General features: G+C 47.8%; 1 protein-coding gene across 1 annotated transcript in view; it reads left to right on the top strand.

The window, feature by feature from the left end:
- Positions 1-18,871, top strand: part of KCNN3 (potassium calcium-activated channel subfamily N member 3) — a 935,463-nt gene that overhangs the window by 491,596 nt on the left and 424,996 nt on the right. Inside the window, exon 3 of the mRNA XM_069652077.1 lies at positions 6,174-6,592. Within this exon, the coding sequence (XP_069508178.1) occupies positions 6,174-6,592 (419 nt within the window). The remainder of the gene's footprint in view (positions 1-6,173; positions 6,593-18,871) is intronic.

Below are 18,871 nucleotides of genomic sequence, written 5' to 3'. Positions count from 1 at the left end.
ATACACATGCTGGTCAAGCAACGTGGACTCTGCTATGGAAGATGTGTTATTGTTGCCCTCCCGGACATGGCGTGCCAAGGTCACGATGGTGGTTGTAAAACGTCCAATGGCCCTGGAGATCCGACGCACATAACTCTCCCTCTGCAGCCTGGCCTCCTCCTGCTGCAGCCTGGACTCCTCCAGCTGCCTTTCAACAAGCTGAGTAAGGGTGGCCTGCTGATCCTCCATCCGCTGCATGCGGCCATTCAGCTCAGCCATGGAGGGGGTTGGCGATCTCATGAGACTATACAGTGATGCGGGGCTGAACAGGAGGTCGTGGAGGGATAATAGGTCATCCACGTTGGGCCCCTCCCCCTGTGGCCCTACTTCAGCCTGCCAGGCTGGGGCACTGTTGTCACTGCCTGCAGCCTCCTCCGCACTGCAGATGTTCTCAGGGATGGGATCTGTGAGCATGATGGGTGGGCGTGGCACTTGTGTGGCAGCAGGCAGCATGGGGATGGTGGTGTTGACTGGTGAATCCATGCCAGGTGCAGCTGGTGGCTGAGTTGCAGAGCAGCTTGCGTCGTCCTCCTGGGCAGGGGTGCTGCGTTGTCCACGTGCAGGTGCACATTGCGTCGCCTGTTAGGCGTTGTCGCTGTCACTTGAAATGGCTGTGGGGACACAGAAGGCATGCTATTAGTTGTGTGCTGGTACCTGATGGGTCCATCACATGCATCAGTCAGGTCGATCAGTGAGCACTTGCATTTACACGCATATGACTGTTGATGCACTCAGGTGTATGTGCCTCTGCTTATAACCAGTCACGTACTGTGAGCATGTCCAATGGCCATGTATTGTGGGGATGTTGCTTCTCATCAGGCTAATGAGTGAGTCCTTTGGGGCCCTCCTGCCCTGACCGGGGGGGTTATGAGTTTGTCCTTTGGGGCACTCCGGCCCTGACTGGGGGGGAGGGTTATGAGTGGGGCCTTTGGGGCACTCCTGCCCTGACTGGTGTGGCACATGGGGGTTATGAGTGGGTCCTTTGGGGCACTCCTGCCCTGACCGGGGGTGGTTATGAGTGGGTCCTTTTGGCCACTCCTGCCCTGACTGTGGGGCTGGGGGGTTATGAGTGGGTCGTTTGGGGCATTCCTGCCCTGACCGGGGAGCAGGGTGGGGGGTTGTGAATGGGTCCTTTGGGGCACTCCTGGGCTCAACAAGTACTCATGGCATTGTAATGTGTGCACTTACCGGCATCTGCAGGTGGGCTCACTCCTGCCTCTGCATCGCCAATACCATGTATTGCCTCAAGGTGGAGGACACTGCTGCAGCGCTCCTCCCATGTCTGCAGTCTTAGTGGTGAAGCAGGCCCTCCACCTGTGCCACTGTTCTGCTGCCGGTGTGCAGCAATGCGGTTTCGCACCCTCAGTCTGAGGTCGTCCCACCTCTTGTGGCAGTCCTTCACGCTGCGTGTTGTGACACCGACTGCTGTGCACTTGCGTGCAGCTTCTGCCCACAACTCCTTTCTACGCTGCTGGGTTGCACGGCGCTGGTCAGCGCTGAACAGCATTTCTGCATGCTGCACAATGTGGTCCACTAGTACAGTCAGCTCTGCCTCGCTGAAGCGCTGTTTCTGCTGTGTTTGTGCACGGATCCTGGCTGCCATGGTTGTGGTCGTTTTTGCCTTCTCAGAGTGATTTGGCCAGTGCTGACTCTGGATGGCTGTGGATTGTGGTTTATATAATGGCCGACTCTCTCTTTCCGGTTTTCGCGGTTATGGTATTTCCGCTTCCGGTGTTTCCGTGTCCATGAGGACGGTGGCGGACGCGGTTTTTGTAATGCTTTTTGGGGCGGTATGTCCATTTCCGTGGGTGTTTATGTGGCGACGGTGACACCATTTCCGCGTTGGTGTGCTGCGCACAACCGACAGGCCGTAATCGGCCACTCTTTCCGCAACCTTGCGGACACGGAAACTGTATCACCGTCGTCACGGAATCACTGCATTCCAGACCGGCGGACTCGTAATGAGGCCCATTGTCTCTGCTAGTTTGCTTCAAACACTGTATTTCTTCCACCATAGGGCTTTCATTACCCCACTCATGCATTTTAAAACTGGAATATCTCAAAATGACAAATGTTGGAGCTGTTTAAATTATCAATGATCTTTCAAGCATATGATTTTTTAGTGTCTTTATCTTAAAGCATATTGGGAAAATTTTGGGGAACCCCTTAGTAGCCTCTTCCAAATACAGGTGATTATCTCCTTTGATGTTCTATTCCAGAGTAGTGAAATGATCCAACCTGCTATCGATAAATATAAAGGTTATTTGGTTGATTTATTTCTTACCATAGCCATCCAGACTATTACCTGAAATTGGAAACATCTTATAAGTGCACACTTTAAAATGTGGTAGAATTCAGTTTTTAATATTCATAGGACGGAAAGGTGCAACGCTGTTTCCCCACTCATATTGCATAAACACCTATTAAAATTGCAATCTTTTCTAGAAGTTTTGAACAATGAAATACCCAGCTAAAATGAGAGAATATGATGAAGCCTTATTAGTTCTTACTCTTGTACAATATTACCCCCTTCCTACCCTCCTTATGTGCATGTTAGTACTGTATGTCCTGTACGTCCATATGACTTGTCTTACAAATATGCTATATAACTATTAGCTTATTAAAACTGCATTCTATGCATTAGAATAGAATATTATACTGTTTATATAAGGTTCTATTGTTGCTTAAATGAAATGTTAATGAACTTTCCATACTATGGCCATGTGTGGCATTGCAATATTATATTTGTTGTTTAAATTGGTATATGAATCTTATATAACTGCTGGATTTCAATAAAAGACTTAAACACAAAAGAAATATTATTTGTATGTGATACTATAAATAGAGACTATCAGATTAGGTTAGCTATATTGATGTTATGCAGTATTACCAATAATTGCACATCAGACAGCTGTGACATTGCATTGCTTGTTTATGCAACCCACACTGTCCACCACAGACATAACATCCTTCTTCCTTCAAAGGAAAATCCCCACATCCACGTCTCATCATGCCATCTACTCAAACACCCAGCAGAAACATTTCCACACTCTACCCTCCATGCACCTTCCATGCACATCTCCTCACTCTATCCACCTAATCTACCTCCGCAGGAACATTCCCACACTTCGCATTCACCACATAACCCCACCGGCAGAGCTTCACACTCCATGCTCCGCCCACATCATTCAGTCAACCCAGCCACTGCCACAGACACATTCCCAGACTCCATCCACTCCCACACATGCACTTTTCTCTCAATCTACGCTCACTCCTCACACAGGCATAGCACTGCTCTAGCAACACCCCTGCAGGCATATCCACTACAAAGCACATTCGTCCACAATTCTCTGCTAACAGGCACATCTCTGTGACCCGTTGAGGCCCCAATCTGCCCAGTCACCATGCCATGCTCCATGACTACTTACACAGGCACATGCCCCTCATCTCTCCACACTGCCCCACCAAGCACATTTACAAGGAAGGGGAGAAAATAGAAGGGGAAAGGGAAGAGAGGATGTTTAAGAAAGTAACGGAAAATAAGTGATCTAGTGGATAAATTGCCAACTTTGGAACTAGAGGATCCCAGTTCTGATCCCAGCTTCCCCATATGAACAAAATTGTGTAGCTTTAGCAAGTCAATATATCACCCTTTTCTTCTTTTCCCCTATATGTAAAATTGTCTAGAAACAAGTTGAGCACCAGTGTTAGCATGCTTGATTTGCCCACATAGACTGTGTCGTGATCTAGCAGGTACATTCCAGCCTTTGTTACCAAAAGATATGTTTTTTAATTCTGGATTTCACATTTGACCAAATTGTGTGATCTTGGGTACATTAATCCATATGCCTGCAACCCATATACCTTCTCTGTGATTATAAGGAACTCCATAATAATGTATTAAATTATATCAAAAAGGTTCTTGAGGAAAGGGGATAGACGCAGTTTAGCAGAGACGTTTCCAACTTAAGAACCAAGGTCCCACTCCAAGCTTCCTCATTAGACCACAATTGTTTGCGATGGCAAATCACTAAACACCAATATAAAGTAAAGTGACATAAAAAAACATTAGCTGGGAAAAGAGGCATGATTCAGTGGATACATCACAGACTTTGGAACTGGAAGGTCTTGATTTTATTTTTCTAATGGGCATCATTTCAGTGTAGCAACTGGTACCCTATGTTGCTGTGTCTAGCATTTGTAAAATGCTTTGCCACCTCCCAGTTTCCGGATCTCTCAATAGTCAGTATGTCTCTAGCTTTTGGTAGTTTTAATAGTTTGGTGGTTTTGCCCATTATCAATTGTTGTTTATTAACATGCTGCAATCTGAGCTTTCCAATAGATATGTATTTTCAAAAGCATTCACGACTGTCATCAAAGTTGTGGGCCATTTGATGTCCCTTCCAATGATGTCATTGAGTCATGTGTCGTGTGATGCCTCTTTCGCGCCCCACGGAAAGATTTTGCAGAAAGAATAGCGCCAATTCTCATCTCGGTTTCCAAAACTTTAGTGATCGTTCCCAAATATCTTTACCCTTCTGTGTCCGCTTTCTTGTCGCCAATCATCATCAATTGTATAGCGCCTTTCACCATTGGTATGGTCCCAACGCGCTGCAGGTCAAAGTGGACAACAGTATGAAATCGTATATAAAAAATGAAAGGTAAGGTGAGAAAATGGAGGGGATGAGGCAAAGTGCAAAGTGAATGACTTTAGAACGAGAAGACCTGAACCCTAATCTGATCCCAATCTGGAAAAGTTTCATGCCTTGTGACTGGTTGGTATTTTCACGCTTCCATGGCAAAAATGGCAAAATAAATGAGTGTTTTGAGTGTCAAAAGCTTATCTCTGCTCTATATCCGATTGGCGAAGGGCAGCGAAGGCCGGAGTTTTCTCCCAATCCACCATTCTGTCTGCTGCAAAAAATCTTCCGTTTTGCTGACCCGTGGTCAACAGTGCACTAAGACCTTGTCAGAAATAACTCAACAAAGATAATTGCAAAATTCCACACAGCACCCGGCCCCACGCCTTGCACATACATACAGTGAACCTACAATCCCACACACTAGCAACAAAATGTACTTTCACTATTTTAAGGATAACAAGGAACCTTCCAAAATGAGAAAGCCGTCCCTCTAATCTCAAAATGACCTTAAATCAGTTAACATGAGAGCTTAAATGTAATGCCAAACCCATGGCTCCTTTTTATCACACTATCCTGTGCCTTCTACTGTTGGAATCCTGGTCATGTGTCCACCTACCAGTGGGTAAACTGGTATTTCTGACTCGACACGGTTCTGTACATTTAATTCATTAGGTGAGGATGTACTCGTAGCCACTAGAACGTGTGACAAAGGTCACACATACGTTATCCAACAGTGAGGGGCTTTCCAAACTGCCCAGCAAACCAGGTTTTAAAGATGGAGAGGCCTTCTGACACCACCAGTCCAGTTGAGGTCAACAGGTCTCCACTGACGGTTGATCGGCCAGGCAGCACCAGTGGGTATGCCTCCACTGAAGATATAGTCCACTTGCAGCAGTAGTGTAGTGGGTCTCCACTGATGACTGTTTCCCGACAGAAGAAATGCAGTCTCTTCCTGCTGATGATGGCTTTTGATGCCACCAGCACGAGTGGGTCTCCACAGATGAGTTGTTCCTCTCTTAACAGAGCCAGCGCAGCGAGGCTTTACTGATCGCTGCCTCCCCAAACAGCATTCGCCCAGTAGATACCCACTGATGATGGATTCCTGTCCTGAAAGCACCAGCGATGCAGCTCTCTACTGAACATAGAATCCCCCAATAGCACTAGATTGTATTTTCGATTTACAGTACCACCAGTGCATGTCACCACATCTCCATTGAGACTCAGTCCTAGAGGTTAACATCCTTATGCATTCAATGTCCCAAGCACTGCATGTTTCCGACAGTTAGGCGGAGAAAGCTTTCGAAGGTGACAGCATGTATTGGCTTAATATTGCCTCCTGATAAATTACCTTGTAGGGATATTCGCCTGAGGTTGGCTTCTCAACCGCCATGTGCGTGTGCCTGTGCCTAAACTGAGCTGAGAACATGGATCTTGCTGTATCCACCTCTGATCCTCTGCCTCTAATTCATGTTCTTGGTTCCCTTTCTCCAGCTGTTTGTGATCGACAACGGAGCCGATGACTGGCGGATAGCGATGACCTACGAGCGCATCTTCTACATCAGCCTAGAACTGTTAATCTGTGCCATCCACCCAATCCCTGGCGAGTACAAGTTCTTTTGGAATGCCCGCCTGGCCTTCTCCTACGCGCCGTCCGTGACGGAGGCGGATGTGGACATCATCCTGTGCATCCCTATGTTCCTGAGGCTGTACCTCATTGCCAGGGTCATGCTATTACACAGCAAACTCTTCACAGATGCCTCGTCGCGAAGCATCGGCGCCCTCAACAAAATCAACTTCAACACGCGCTTTGTGATGAAGACACTCATGACCATTTGTCCGGGGACGGTCCTTCTGGTGTTCAGCATCTCCTTGTGGATCATAGCAGCGTGGACAGTGCGGGTGTGCGAGAGGTGAGATGGATCCCCCGGGGGCAGAAGGGGAAGACGGGAGAGCCAGACAGATACTTGAATGGCGCTATAGGACATAGGGTTTGAGTTAGAGATGTGAAGGTTCAACATAAGTACGAAGGTGTGTCTAGGTGCATCAAGATATGGCTGGGGCGCCCGGTCGAACATGGGCAATAGGAGCTGTACTGGTTTATAGGGTCCAGCAAGAGCTTTGCAGGCCCGTGAAGTGCTGGGGGAAATACGTGGCACATTCGAGGAAAGGGCAGTGGGCGGCCTATGAAATTCATTGCTATTTCCAACCGTAAGCGCATGGAGAAATAGCCAATGGCCCTGGTAGAGTGGTGAAGCATGCTCTGTGGGGACCAGGTTAGTGTGGCGAGGAGATGAGGGCAGAAAGGACAGATGCAGCTGTGCAGGTAATTGACCAGGTACATGATGAGAAAGGGTAGGGGTCACCACGTATCATGCAGGTCACCACGTATCATCCACCGGGGCTACCATATTTCCTTTCCCTGAGCTTTCTTTTAATTACTGAATGTATGATCTCCTAGGTTGTTATGTTGTGCAATTCTGTGTTATGCTGCATTATGTTAGTTGGGCTGTGGTAGGCTGGGTTGCATATAATAATGCATTCACAGAGATGTAGTCTTTTGTCGCTTCAATTCAGCTATTTGAAAGAAAGTCCCAGATTGCCATGGTTTGTATAAGGCAAGCCCAGGACTGGAAATGTGGTGTCCGCAGAAAACATAGGACCATCGCGTGAAAACAAGCAGCACTCACAATAATTTAGAAAGTACAGGTAACACAGCACTAAGTAAGTCATGTATGAGCACAAACCAAAGCAACATAGACAACCTGCACCAAAACACCTGCAGTGGTTGCAGACTAAATGACCGATGCCATCTTGTACATCACAAACATACATGTGCCCGTGGAAGCAAGGGCAGTTATAAGCAAGACTTAGGGACTGGGTGTTTCATCCTTTTAACACGCTGGCGGTCAGCAGCTCTCAACCAGGGGATTTATTTATTGTGGTATGTGTAAAGCGCTGACTAAGGCCCAAAGGCATCTAGGCGCTAAGAAACAGACAAGCCATAATCCAAAGTAAAAGCCAGCTAGAACAGATGCGTTTCCAAAACCCTACGAAACCGGGTGTGATCACAAATCGGGTGTGATCAGTGATAGTTCTTAAATATTCTTAATCACTTCATTTGATACCATCCATGGAGGCTGATATGTCAGAATGACGATGTACTCACTATGACGAATTTCCCCATATTTAATTTTTTAGGTGAATGTTATTTGACGAATTGCCTTTCTTTTTCTTTTCTTTCTGCTTCTTTTTTCTTTTATAATTCTCTAACCAGTCACCATCAAAGAAGGACGCAAAAGATCTTTAAGACAGCCCTTTCAAATGAAACCCATATACACAAGGTTCAGTTATGGATGCTTCCAGAATGAGGCTGCTTGGTCTTGAACCCTGACAGAGTGCTCAAAGTCCAGAGCGTAAGGGTTTTCATAGCAAAGGTGGAAAAGACAGGCAGTCACACATATTTATTCTCACGGCCCTTGTGGAACTTTGCAATTTTGCAGCTGTGCCCCCAGTTAAAGGTCCATAAAGTTGCTGGGCTCTCCTCGGGACACAAACAGTATGCAATCCAAATGATGTGTGCCGCAACTTCCCATTCACGGAGAGAGAGCTGTGATACACACACGTGGCCCTGAGACTCTATGCAGGACCAGATCTCCACCCGCCAGACAGTACCTGAACAATGTGGCGCTTTTCCCTACAAGGACAACATCCATTGCGGTAGATCATAATGTAGGCATTAGCCGGTGTTCAGAAGCGCTCCTTAGACACTGCAAGGAAAGGCCAGGAGGGTGCTTAGAAGAGAAGTGCTCTGTGCAGATAAAGACTTCACAGGAATGACAGTCTTAAAGGGTCTCCTCATAGATGCCAATGCAAGGGTTATGGCGGGAGGCACCATCTTGTTCACGGTTAACCACAGAACGCTTACAATTCGAGAAAGCTCTTGTAGGCACCGCAGCATCTGTCAGAAAGGTGGGCTGGGTCTGGATTCTTAGCAAGCATTCAGTCAGTGTTGTCTCTTTGAAGACTTTTCTAAAGCATACAGTACTGTCTTTGCCATTCACTTCAGGATGCTGAAACTTCAACACTATAAGAATTATTATCCTGGTGGACAAGAGACTGGGGAATGTTGACCAGTTCGACATGTTAGACTGCTTTCTTTATAGTGGGAATAGGAGTAGCTTGCAGACAAGCTAACCAATAACATGCTCTTCTCGAAAGGTAACATTGCATCATACAACGGGACTTTCCATTTAAGTAATTCCACCATTCCACTGCCAGTATGGTGTATGCCCATTGCCCAACTTAATAGGTATTAAACCGTCTTCCACCACCCACCAGTCTGGACTTCCAGTCAGCACTGTCCTTAGTGTGAACTGACTATGGGAAAGTAAAACTGAATACCAGCACACTAAGTCTCAAGCCACGGGTTGGCCTCATTTATAAAGCAGGAAACAATGTATGGCATTGCATAGTTTTGGGGAGGTTTCCTAGTTTCTCTGTTTTGTTTTTGCCACCAGCCTATTAAAACATATGACAAAAAACATTCCTTGAACTGCCTCATCTTTCATTATTGCAGGGAGATAATATTCCAGTTATAATAAAAAAGAAATTATGAAACCTGCGCTGTGTGTGTTTATCATGTCCTCCATAGTTAAGGTCCAACTGTAAAAAATGAAGAAAAACACAACTGAGGCATTCCTACAGTATTTTCTAGACGTCAAAATAATTATTCGAAAAGGTAGTCATTGAAGGATATTTGTCAGAATGTAGTTGTCCTTCTGACTGGGGACACTTGTGGAGCACAAGGCGTCATTGGTTGCACTTCTTGTTCTCTGGAAATGACAGACATTTAGGGGCTTATAGCTTTTTTTAAAGAAGAAAAGCTTGAAAACGCAATCATTTAATTTTAAAGGTTTGTTTTGGAAAGAAAAGGGAAAATACAATCTTACATGGATGTAACCTTAATTGCGATAAGACATAATTCTGGTCCCTGGCTTTCCTCTTTCTGAGCCTCAAATGCCCTGCCTCTGCCCACTGCCTACTATAGGCTCGTTGCGAAAAACATTGTTCCTTTTGAAAATCCTGGACAAAGTTGCATCACTTCAACTCCAATCTTACATGGAAAATCATAAGCTATTTGGTGACAGGCAATCAAGCTTTAGACGGAATAAGGGTACGGAAACAACTCTTCTTGATGTTAGGGAAAATCTCCTCCACCTGACTGATGCCAATGACTCGGGCATCTTAATGATGCTTGATCTGTTGGCTGCTCTTGAAAACTGTGGTTTATGGGATCGTAGGTATGGACCGAGAGCCCAGACTCTGGTTGAAGCCTTTTCCTCAGTATATGGTTTGGATGGTCCGACAGGATTCTGTTCAATCATCTCGCTCTGCCATGGATTGTGGTGTTCTTTGTGGATCTTGTCTTTCTCCTACTTTGTTCAATGTTCATAGCAAACCCCTCCTTGATCTTCTATCTCTGGAGGGAGCGTTGTTCCTTAATTATGCGGACGACACTTAGATACTGTTGAGCCTCATGGGCACCACTGAGGAGAATCTCAACAGCGTCTATAGATTGTTTACCATCTTTGAAGTATGGATGCGAGATGAGTGGCTCAGCCTTAACAAAGCACAACAGATTCCAACGGCTCTCTAGCAACCATCTGAAAAGCAGGATGAAAGCTTTATATCGTAAAATCTCCATCTCCCAGCTAAAGATCCACACTTAAGAGAAGGTCACATTTCTGGGCGCTATTTTTGATTCAACACTAACAATGTCTGCCCATGCCAGTTCCATTGTTCATTCCCAGAGTTATCATCTTGGGATCTCAAAGCAGATGCATCCCTTTCTATCTGAGTCCAGCTACACCACTGTAGCGCATTCTATAACTTATGAAAAACTGGACTATTGTAACATTCTCTTTTAGGGTAAAAACAAGGGCATTACCCAGCCACCTCCAGAATACTGCTGCAAGAATCGTTATCAGGACCCCTCCGCAAAATTCTCATTTTCCCTGCTCTGAATTGTCTCCATTGGTTGCCTGTAAAGGATAGAATTTCCTTTGAATCCCCCACTTTATTGCATAAAGCACCTTATGGCCCACCTCCCCACTAACTTAAGGAGAGTTTTCCAGGGGTATTAATCCAGGAGAACCCCACGCTCCTATGATCTAAGGTTAGCAGTGGTCCCTAATTTCAAGCGTGAAAAAACCTTTGGATGTGCTCTCCAAGCTCAGGTTCTTATCACCAGAATGTCCTTAAAGTGGGGATCCGTAAGATTGAACACATCACCTCTCCTTTTTTAGCTTCTGCAATTGGCCATTTGTGCTCTGATTCCCTTTCGGGTGGTGTTGCACTATATAAATCCCCAAATCACATCATCACAAAACACCAACTAACTAAATAAATAAAGATCCTCATAGGACATAATGAATCCTAATAAATCTGAAACGAAGGTTATCTGATTGCACAGACAATGGCATAAGCTCCGTAACACAGCATTTTAGACCTGAAAAAACCTGTAGAAATGAAGTTGGGCCAGTGTACTGGAAATCAAGGGTGCACCTTGGTTCCCGGACAACTCTCCAAAATGGACCTTAATGTCAGCTCAGATCAGCAGCTCCAAGTTCCACTCTTGGCTCATGGGTAACTTATAGTAAATAGGTGAATACGTAGAAACCGGTGTTTGCCCGCTTATAGTCTGAAAGTAAGTCTCATAGAGGAGGCCCATCATTTTAGCCCAGCCAGATGATCCATTCGGGGGGCAGAGGATCCTCAGGCTTCCACCTAGTACCAGCAGGCCCCTTGCAGAGCTTGGCCCGTGAGACCACAAACTGGACTACGTCATAGGGCAGAGTGCTGATGGAGTTAACGCATGAGCCTTGCGGGCTCTCACAGTCCAGCATAGCTCTCACCCCCTCATTGTGCAGCGGGTGCCCAGGATCCACTGAGAATCTGGTACTATGCATTACTTGGAGCGACATTCCCAATAAGAGAGCACCTTCCTGCATTCAGTGTGAAAATATATTTCTAAAAAAACATCTTTTGCATTAATACCTTCTGAATAACAACTTTTGCTTTGATACAGACTTTGTATTAAATCCATCATTTTGTATTTTCTTTTTTTCTGTTCTCTCACTTTCTTTCTCCCCCTTTGCGTTTCTCCTCTTTTTGTTTTCTCCTCACCACGCTTTCTAATATTTCCTCATGCTGCTTGTCATTTTGTCCGCTTTCCATTTTCTTTTCTAATTTGCCTTTCCCCTGTGTCCTTTACTGGGGCTGCACCCACACCACCCTACGGCCACTCCCTCCCATTCCCCCAACTCATATAGTTTTGCTTTTTTAAAGTGGTTATTAGAACAGGTGTTTTTCAGCATGTATTTTCCCAAGTTACCCATCACGTGATTCGCCACAGTACCAATAAAGGAGAGAGGCTGGAGCGCGGTGGCGGTGATGGTGCTCCTGCTGGCCTGGGCAAGGGAGACAGTGACTTCGCTCTTTCGGTTGAGCAGGAGGCCCCATAGGCCTGACAGACCAAGAGCTTGGCCAAGTAAGGACAGCTGCAAGCAGGCTTCTGAAAAGCAGCTGCAGGTTCTTGCAGTTAGCCCCGCTCCACGTGCTCTCTTAGCAATGTGTGCAGATAAAGACGGTGTGTGCATGAGCAGTCCTAAGAGGACTGTGAGCAGAGATGCCATGCTTACTCTGAAAGGTTCCGATGCCTTTGGAGTCATATCCTAAACCAGGGATTCATTACTCTGACCATCAACCTGGTGGTCGCTTGATTCTGTCTTAGAGAAAAGGGTAGGTTATGCGCCTACGTTACTGTGTGTTGAGTTCAGGCAGATGTTGGTTTATGTGAACACCCAGATACGACAGGAACTGAGACAAAGCAAGGCACCCCAAGGGGAAAGGTGTGAGCTGGCCTCTGCCAAGGAATCTCCTCCTGGCAAAGCAAGGCACCCCAAGGAGAAGGGTGTGAGCTGGCCTCTGCCAAGGAATCTCCTCCTGGCAAAGCAAGGCACTCCAAGGGATCTCCTCCTGGCAAAGCAAGGCACTCCAAGGGATCTCCTCCTGGCAAAGCAAGGCACCCCAAGGGGAAGGGTGTGAGATGGCCTCTGCCAAGGAATCTCCTCCTGGCAAAGCCAGGTACCCCAAGGAGAAGGGTGTGAGCTGGCCTCTGCCAAGGAATCTCCTCCTGGCAAAGCAAGGTACCCCAAGGAGAAGGGTGTGAGCTGGCCTCTGCCAAGGAATCTCCTCCTGGCAAAGCAAGGCACCCCAAGGAGAAGGGTGTGAGCTGGCCTCTGCCAAGGAATCTCCTCCTGGCAAAGCCAGGTACCCCAAGGAGAAGGGTGTGAGCTGGCCTCTGCCAAGGAATCTCCTCCTGGCAAAGCCAGGTACCCCAAGGGGAAGGGTGTGAGCTGGCCTCTGCCAAGGAATCTCCTCCTGGCAAAGCAAGGCACCCCAAGGAGAAGGGCGTGAGCTGGCCTCTGCCAAAGAATCTCCTCCTGGCAAAGCAAGGCACCCCAAGGGATCTCCTCCTGGCAAAGTAAGGCACCCCAAGGAGAAGGGTGTGAGCTGGCCTCTGCCAAGGAATCTCCTCCTGGCAAAGCAAGGCACCCCAAGGAGAAGGGTGTGAGCTGGCCTCTGCCAAGGAATCTCCTCCTGGCAAAGCCAGGTACCCCAAGGAGAAGGGCGTGAGCTGGCCTCTACCAAGGAATCTCCTCCTGGCAAAGCAAGGCACCCCAAGGAGAAGGGTGTGAGCTGGCCTCTGCCAAGGAATCTCCTCCTGGCAAAGCAAGGCACCCCAAGGAGAAGGGTGTGAGCTGGCCTCTGCCAAGGAATCTCCTCCTGGCAAAGCCAGGTACCCCAAGGAGAAGGGTGTGAGCTGGCCTCTGCCAAGGAATCTCCTCCTGGCAAAGCAAGGCACCCCAAGGAGAAGGGTGTGAGCTGGCCTCTGCCAAGGAATCTCCTCCTGGCAAAGCAAGGCACCCCAAGGAGAAGGGCGTGAGCTGGCCTCTGCCAAAGAATCTCCTCCTGGCAAAGCAAGGCACCCCAAGGGATCTCCTCCTGGCAAAGCAAGGCACCCCAAGGAGAAGGGTGTGAGCTGGCCTCTGCCAAGGAATCTCCTCCTGGCAAAGCAAGGCACCCCAAGGAGAAGGGCGTGAGCTGGCCTCTACCAAGGAATCTCCTCCTGGCAAAGCAAGGCACCCCAAGGAGAAGGGTGTGAGCTGGCCTCTGCCAAGGAATCTCCTCCTGGCAAAGCAAGGCACCCCAAGGGATCTCCTCCTGGCAAAGCAAGGCACCCCAAGGAGAAGGGCGTGAGCTGGCCTCTGCCAAAGAATCTCCTCCTGGCAAAGCAAGGCACCCCAAGGGATCTCCTCCTGGCAAAGCAAGGCACCCCAAGGAGAAGGGTGTGAGCTGGCCTCTGCCAAGGAATCTCCTCCTGGCAAAGCAAGGCACCCCAAGGGATCTCCTCCTGGCAAAGCAAGGCACCCCAAGGAGAAGGGTGTGAGCTGGCCTCTGCCAAGGAATCTCCTCCTGGCACAGCAAGGCACCCCAAGGAGAAGGGCGTGAGCTCGCGTACAATTAACAAACACTGTCTGGAGCAGAAATCTGGGGTTGTGATGTATCCACTTCCTTTCCTTCACAAACGTTGCCAGCGAGGCTATAACATCGTGTGTATTGGTGGACCCTCGTTGCAGCCATGTTCATCCAGTCTGCCGGATGTGACCACGTTCATTAAAGCAATGCACCAACACTTTCTTTGTATATTCCTTCTTAACCATCTATATCTTTATATGGTCCTGAGACAGTAAAGAGATACATTTTATGCATCTCTGGTGCACATTGCAATAGGCGGCACAGGTAGTAGTGCAAACATAGTGCTCCAGCTGCACCTTCATTAGGGTCATGACGCACATGGTCAAAACAAAAAAAAGGAGGGGGACAAACCAAAGTCTCTTTCATCCTTAAGCCGCAACCCAACACTACAGGTATTGCAGGGGCATAGAGCGGCCATCAGGACCAAAGATGAGCGTGGAGACGAGGCGACAGGCACAGCCGAGAACTGCTTTGATACTTTGTGGGGCCACTTGAGGAGGCCAGCAGCCAGGCTGTCCTTCCACTCTCAGTGCCCATCCACACAAAATGGCATAGGCGCACACAATCATTTGGACACAAAAATACTTAGGCCTGTAGGCAAAGAAAGACACAATGAATTACTTTGGGTTTAAAATGAGCCGCTTCACACTAAACACCCTCAAACCTTGGCAGCGCACGCCCAGTGATCCTACTAACACCAGCTCCCAATGGAAGATGATAAGACCATTGCGCTGGGCCCCTAAATCATGCATTGCTATTCCTTGCATAGGGAGGTCCAGCCACCGGTCTGTTTGCTGCCCCTACCCCCTACAACTCCTCGCAGCCTGCAGGCCCGCTTCCTGGCAGCGCGACCAAGGCCTTGGGAGAATGTGTTCCAGCTTTTCCCTTCTTGTTTTGTTTCCCTTTCCCCCTGTGTTCTTCTCTTTGTGTCACTCTTTCTTGTGTCTGTCCTCCTGCAGCCTTTTGCTGTCTCCCCTTCTACCCCGTTTCCTATGGACTTCTTAGATGTCTCTGCCCCTTGCTCTATCCCCATGTTTCCCCTGCTCTCTCCCAGTACACGCTCAGTTAACTCTCGCACCAGGACTGAAGTCTTCTCTTTCCCTCTCAATCATTTTTCCTCTATCTATACCTGTAACTTCACTCCTCCATATCTTCTTTTCCTTCCGTCCCTGCCCTCAAATGACTTTCCGCACCCTCCTTTTCATTCCCATCACCCTCCCGTCTCCATTCCTCTTCTCAGGACTCCCCTCCTCCATCGTTGTCATCCTGCTCCCCTCCGCCATCTAACACTTTCCCTCTCTTCCTGCTCCCTCCTCGTGCATCTCTCCGATTCCCTATTGCGCTTCGCCCCCCTCTCCCCTCCTATCTGCCTGGGCTCTCTCCTCTTCCTATCTTCGCCCTCCCTTCTAATGATTTCCTGCTTATCTCATTTCTTGGCTTCCTCATTGCACCGTCATGTTCCAATCCCATGGACCAGCCGTACAGACCTTTCGCTGGGTAGCCTGTTGCTTAGCAACGTGCTCCAATGGCTGCCGATCCTAAGCTTGGTGCCAGCACGCAGGTTAAGAAATCAGCTGCCCGAGTCAATTTCCTGAAGGAGGCTAGAAGCAAGACAGAGGGCATGGCATGCTGATCCCGAGCCCTACTCACTTCTCCTCTGGGCCACGAAACAGACTCCTCAGTACTTCTATGCGCACACACGTCCTAAACGCCCTCCTAGTTGCCCTTCTCAGGACACCCCCTTGCACCTGACCACACCACACACAAACCATAGTGCTACAATGCACATTTCTCAGCACTCCTTTACAGAACCTTTAGCGCTCCCATTTATTCTCATTAATGCGTCTGTACGCACACTTATAAGCACCCCTTTAAACACTCCCAGGGCCCTGTTTAGCTGTGGTCTTCAAACAGGAGCTGTGACGCATCTTCTGCCGGCCTTGCCTCGACCCAGTGTGCGAACAGCACTGATGGGAGAGGGACAGGCCAGCATGCTACCATCGCCCCCCATCTGCCAACTGCCTCACCACACTCCCCACACAGTCCCAGGCCTCGACCACCCACCACCCACAGAGCCGCAGAAATTCCCCTAGCCCTCCCCCGCAGAGTGCCAAGGCTCCCCTTTCCTGCACAAGACTGGGCCGCCCCCTCGCCCTACTCTCACACAGGTGCAACCCACATCCATCCCTACCCAACCCGGGGATCCAGCTTACCTGGTTTCAAAGCTGGTCCCCCCAAACCTTCCCTTCTCCGACACCCTTCTCTGGCAGAGGGAAATAGCCAGACCTCGAAGAGCGCTCTCTCCAATAGGACAGAGAGCGCTCTTCCCGGGTGTATATTTTCTTAGTCAGCCACGCTCACTGACCCTAAGCCTAGCCGGCGCCACACTGAGCATGTGGCCATGTTGGGATGGGATGTGCTCAGCAGTGCATCCCAAATCCCCATCAATGTTTTACCCTTCTAATATTAAGCTGTGGTGTAGGGGTCGAAGTGTAAACAAAAATAGTGGATCTATGACCCTACTGCCAACCCCCTTTTTCTCCCCTCTTCTCCCACTCCTCACAAACCCTCTTATCCCCCAAGGGAACGGTGGCAGATTTCCCAAAAATTTAAGGGAACATTGTACCCTTTAATTTCTGCCTATTTGGACTTCTTGTGGTGCTGACGTCCACCTCCAGTTTGAAGACCATTTCAGAAATTAATACTTTCCATTTCATCACACACCTCATAGTGATACTGTAATACGGTATAAACGTCTCAAAACTCTTATACACAACCTTCAGACCTCCTATATTTCGTACACTCCTTAGTGCTTCTATACACACGCTCCTCAGCACCCCATTACACACTTTTCGGGGGCCCATGTAAACTCCTAAGCATTCTTCCACACTCGGCTTAGTTATACTGTACACTAATCTGTAGTCGTCCTACACTGGGATCACTTGGTAAGGTTTTTAGGGCCTGTGTGGTGCCTTGTTGGAGTGATTTATCTGTGTTTTTACTGTTATTTTCTGCCAGTTTTTTGTTCTTGACTGCTCTTAGATGGCATTGTGATGGGACCTAAGTCCTTTGTTAGTGTCTGTTTTTTCCCCTCTCACTACCCATTCCATAGCAATTAGCTGAGGCAGTCAGATGTCCTTATCCTTTTTGTCTGCAGCTTTGCTTTACCGCTGGCCCCTGCTGTCCTGCTTTTAATCTGTAGCCATCCTACACACAAATAACTTGGTACGTTTTTTAGGGCCTATTTGGTATTTTGCTGGGGGGATTTATATGTGTTTTTACTGTTATGTTCTACACTGCTTGGGGCCTAAGTCCTTTGTTAGTTTCTGCCCTTTTCCTTTTCCCGCACACTCTCCATCTCTTCGGCACTGCTTCTAGAGCAGCCACCTCCCGGGCAGCCAGGCCAAGGGCATTGGCAACTGGGGTCTCCTGTTAGCCTGTTGGCCTTGGGTCCCAGCCCTGTCCATATTGCCACCACCGTTTGGGCAGCGAAATCCCATCATGCAGGTAAGGTTAATCTATGCTTAGTTTCCCCAGCATTCCTAGCACATAACCTTTCTGAATCTACTCACTGTATGCATCTGTACCAGTAAATCTGTTTGGATCCCGATATATATGCATTAATACGTTAGCACATATCTAGAATAATTCATTATGCTAGCCACACATGTGTATGGCTAATTACACTGCAGCCCATATCAGGCGCATTCGCTGGTGCGGCTCACTGTGTTTTTTGCCTGTATACCTTACACATGGCGTTTTTAGACTCATTAGTTTGTGTATGCACACCCCAACTGTTGAGCTTGTAATATCTGCCCCTGAACATAGGTCGCTAAATTCTATAGAATCGTTGTGTTGGCCTACATAATAGGTATAGCTAATTATACTGCCCTATAACACATAGCTAGATTATCCTTTGTCTGAAATCGTAGCAAAAAAACCTTTGACCCATTGTGGTAAACTGCATGACTAGCAATTATCTAGAGTGAATCTTTGGGTTTTAGAATCCAGTACAGCTTACTATACTCCTAACCCCATAATAAATCTACAATGACCTTCTTGTTGCCTGAAATTCCAACTATAATCTTGTGTTTAAACTAGCAATTATCCAGAGTGAATCTGTCTAGCAACCAACACAACTGCGTAGCTCGTCATATCGCTGACCCCATAAAACGTAGCTAGACAGACTGAGTTTTGCCTGAAATTCTAGCTAAAAATATTGACTCGTGTTTAGCTTCCATGGCTAGAAATTGTCTTCACTAAATCTGTGTTTATCATCTACTACATCTGCACCTAAGTATTGTTGCATGCATACATAACACATAAGCGGCTAATCATTGAGTTAGACATCTCAAAAACTTTGCGTATCACGTACTGATCACTGCATACCTAACACATAGCTGAATGTCAAGCTTTGTAATTGCCTGCATACCAAGCACATAAACACAAAGAGGGACATTACAAGTCCCTTGGTAACCTGCTGGCGGGTTGCTGCCAGACTGTAACACCGTTGCAGCCGCCTGAGCTACCAGTGCCACCGGGACATTACAAGTCCCAGCAGCCCGGGATATCGGGCGCCGGGAAATGTT

This window comes from Ambystoma mexicanum, chromosome 1p (assembly GCF_040938575.1).
Source record: "Ambystoma mexicanum isolate Mex_15411 chromosome 1p, UKY_AmexF1_1, whole genome shotgun sequence".
Classification (NCBI taxonomy): domain Eukaryota; kingdom Metazoa; phylum Chordata; class Amphibia; order Caudata; family Ambystomatidae; genus Ambystoma; species Ambystoma mexicanum.
Note: the sequence above shows the minus strand (reverse complement) of the source record. Positions and strands in the feature narration are given on the sequence as shown.